At 39.8% G+C, this 3,883-nt stretch overlaps 1 protein-coding gene across 1 annotated transcript in view; it reads left to right on the top strand.

Moving 5' to 3' along the window:
* Positions 1 to 2,829, top strand: part of ADRB1 (adrenoceptor beta 1) — a gene marked incomplete at its 5' end in the record, with an annotated part of 3,902 nt that extends 1,073 nt beyond the window's left edge. The window contains 1 exon segment of the mRNA XM_034663624.1: positions 1 to 2,829. Within this exon segment, the coding sequence (XP_034519515.1) occupies positions 1 to 68 (68 nt within the window).
* Between the last annotated feature and the right edge of the window lie 1,054 nt (positions 2,830 to 3,883).

Raw genomic sequence — 3,883 nt, forward strand, 5'->3', positions numbered from 1 at the left:
GGGCGGACAGCGACTCGAGCCTGGACGAGCCGGGCCGCGCCGCGGGCGCCTCGGAATCCAAGGTGTAGGGCCAGGCGCGCGCTGCCGGCTCCCCGCGCCCCGGGAGCAAGAACGCCCAGGCGCCCCTGATGGCTTCCCGGGGGAAAGAGATCTGTGTTTACGCAAGACCCAGAGCAGGTGAACTCGAAGCCCGCAAACCTCGTCTGATTCATCCAAGACAAACACAAAAGCCACGGACCGTTGCACAGAAAGGAAAGTTTGGGGAAGGGTGGGAGAGTGGCTTGCAGATTTGTCTTGAGTTCCTTTTTTCTGTGTGTGCTTCGGCCTTCTTTGGTGTGTGCGTGTAATGCATCTTCATTTTGGGTTGTCTTTTTTTTTTTCCCCCCTCCAGGTGGTTTTTGACACTTGCTTCGAGGACCGGGGTAGTGGAAGGGAAAAGCGTAAAAGTCTATCAACTTGGCTTCCATCCCATTCCAGGGAACGGGAGCAGTCAACTGGACAGAGAGAAGGGGGAATGACAGTTGTCAGGACATGTTTCCTTTGCTTTCCAGAGAAATTTCATTTTAATTCCTGAGTAATGATTTTTCCTGTTCTTGAAGCAAAGGAAAGGATGGATGCAAAAATCACGTTTCAAGAAATTTTAAGCTATTCTTGGAACAAGCCTCACCTTGCTTTCTTTTCGTAGGGCAAACCTGCTGTCCCCGCGCGCCTCGGTGGTCAGGCTGAGGGGTTTCTACCTCACACTGTGCACATTGCACAGCAAGATAGAAAGACTTGTTTATATTAAACAGCTTATTTATGTATCAATATTAGTTGGGAGGACCAGGCGCTGAGCCTCTGTGACATGTGACTCTGTCCATTGAAGACAGGACAGAAAAGAAAAAAAAAAAAAACCCAGGAGGAAACAGTTCAGATTACTGCACACATGGGTAAAAAAACAAAACACAAAACAAGGAGTGGTTCCAAATACCATTTTTGCACAGTGTTAGGAATTGTAAAGTCCACACAAGATATTACTTGCACAAAAAGAAATTAAATATTTTTTAACTGGGGCAGGGGGCAGATCTTACAAAACTAAAATAAAATTCAAACTCTACTTCTGTTGTCTGTTATTGAGCTAATGATTTATTGGAAAAATACATTTTTATACTCTTTTATCATGGTACTGTAACTGTATCCATATTACAAATATGATTATCTTAAGGATTTTTATTATTTTTTTATGTCCAAGTGCCCACGTGAATCTGCTGGTAAAATTTAGCTCTCGTGTGTAAATGGTATTTCCTTTGTGTGTTTTACCAAGTATTTATACCCTGGTGCAACTAACTACTGTGTGAGGGATTGGTCCATGTGCAATAAATACCAATGAAGCACAATCAAGATTATGTACCGTGTGTCTGTAAGGAAGGGGTCAGTGATAATGGAAAAGACAGTTTGTTTTGTTCAAAATATAGGCTGGGTTTCCCATAGAGCTCTTTTAATAGCTTTTCATGACTCAGTAACATAGCAAAATGCCTCTAGACCAAATAAGGCGTGCACCTACTGAGAGCTGCAGACTTGCCCTAAATTTTCACAGCCAGATTCAAGGTATTCTAGACTACTTAAAGGTGTTTTCAAGATCCCATCTGCTGCACTTGACTTAAGAAGTAACATGTGGGATTGTGTATCTTTAAAAAAAAAAAAAAAGTGATAGAGCCAGGTAAATCAACTGCAACTTCGCACAGAAACGCACAGGGAAAAAACTTAACTCCTTGAATAATGAGTTGCCTGCCTGGAAGGAGGTAAGTGGCTTCCACACATCTTGTTTTTGTTTTCCAGGAGAAAATCACAGCCTACGGATGACCAGTGTGTGCAGATTTCTCCAGTGGCCGTTTAGAATGAAAAGTGCTTTTATGCTTAAGCAAAAATGTATAAAAACAGCTTTTTAAGTCAACATTTTTTTTCTCTTATATAATTAAATAGACCATTTTTCCAGAATCTGGGGGGTAAGCAGGTCACAGGTAAGAGCAAATGTGAAAATCTTTAACTCCCCAGCAAAACTGTGACATCCAGATGGATAGGATATTTTTCATAAAATCGGTCCCTAAAGAAAGGATAGTGAAATTCCATCCTGGGATTACTTCTGCATTCTCCAGAATAAGTTGAAGTCTTTATCTTCTTATTTTTAAACAAGCTTTATGTTTCATGATCGTAAAGAAACCAAAGTGAGGATTATAAAGTTTTGACTCCTCCTGAAGAAACTATTCTCAGCTAAGGGAAGCCACATTTGCAATGGAATATTCTAAAGACCAGGAGACAGTCTTCTGAGAAAGGTTAATACTGTAGATGTTTTTAGAGACCAACAGAAGATTGTATGAACAAAAGCTGCTGTGAGGTTTAACCCCTTTCTGCAGGAAAAAGAAAGGGGGGGAGGGGGAAAGTGGCAAAACTTACTTAAAAATACAAAGAAAAATACTGAAAGAAACAATTTGGAGATATAAAATCAATCTCAGGATGAAATCTCACTCTTTCCCCAGGAAATCAACAGAGCCCACTTCTACCCTCCCTTACCCCACGAGGGTGTAAGATGCATTGTCTTAGGACTTTTGTTCTTTAGTTTCGTTTATACTAGAAAATTAATAGACAACACCTACAGTTTCATCTGACGAACACTCAAGTGCCAGGGTAATGCTTCCCCCTCCTGACTTCTTGTTGTTATTTTGTTTAGATAAGTCCTTGTGTCTAAATAAAAAGACATTTTCCCAGCCCCATATTCCAGGCCCATCAAACCTCAGGTCTTAAAATCATGACACTCCTTTGAACTTTAATAAACAAATATATATAATTTAACTACTTGGTCAAAACTCTTACGTGAATTATAAGAAACGACTATAATCTTGGGACCAGTTTGCATTTGTAGGAAACAGAAAGATTTTTCGAGGATCCCTTAAGTACTCTGAGGATTACAAGGATTCCGAAACAGACTGGGTCGGTGATTTCCAACTCTCCAGGATAACTGCTTTTTGTTATTTTTGAAGAAGACGGACATTGATTGGTAACAGCAATGCGGGCAACGGGGCTGTCCACCCCAACAGCTACGGCAATGGGAGGAGAGAACTGTCAATCCTGTTTAATCTGGTGAAATAATACACACCACAAATGACAGGGAACAGCAGTGACTATGCAGAAAATCAACCTTATGCCGTAGGTCTGTGTGCACCAAATTCCAAGGCATAAACCTTAAAACTAAAAAGTGACCTTCAGTGTGATCAAGATTCATTGATTTACCTCATTGGAAATTATGTTGAGATTGTGCAAAGTTCTCTACTGCGTAACAAGATACTCCAGCATCTATAAATGCTCCCTCCAGCGCAGAAATGTGTAATGGGTATAGCATATAGCTGAATCCCTTTGGTGAACTTGCCTAGATAAAACTTTGCAAATGATTCTTATTTTTTCGGTCCATGCTTTCTTTGGAACTGGAATTATTAATAACTTTTTTTGAATTATTAATAACTTCTAAGTAGCTATTGTGAAACCTTTCCTTGTGAAGCACATTTCCCTAGCTTCTTTTAATTTTGCATTTTGAACATGCTAACTTCCTCTGGTGATAAGTAAAATTGCCAGGCGGAAATTCTGCTCCCAAAGTATCAGGGTGATATTATCATTTAAGTTTTTAGCAAGAGCTTCTAAGCAAGGGTCTAAAGGAAAATGATTAAGTTTTGCTGCCATATGTGAAAAGCTTTAAAAGAATTTTTTTTTAACAAAGTTGGACCCATTAGTTCTTTTGAAGAACAAATCTTAGCAGTAATTCAAATTAAGCACATTGGCACAGATAATTTAGTTTTATTTTGTATGTTTCTGGCATATTGTGCTGAGAAATACTAATTCTTTTGAATCCCTG

Source organism: Ailuropoda melanoleuca, chromosome 6 (genome assembly GCF_002007445.2).
Source record: "Ailuropoda melanoleuca isolate Jingjing chromosome 6, ASM200744v2, whole genome shotgun sequence".
Taxonomy (NCBI): Eukaryota; Metazoa; Chordata; class Mammalia; order Carnivora; family Ursidae; genus Ailuropoda; species Ailuropoda melanoleuca.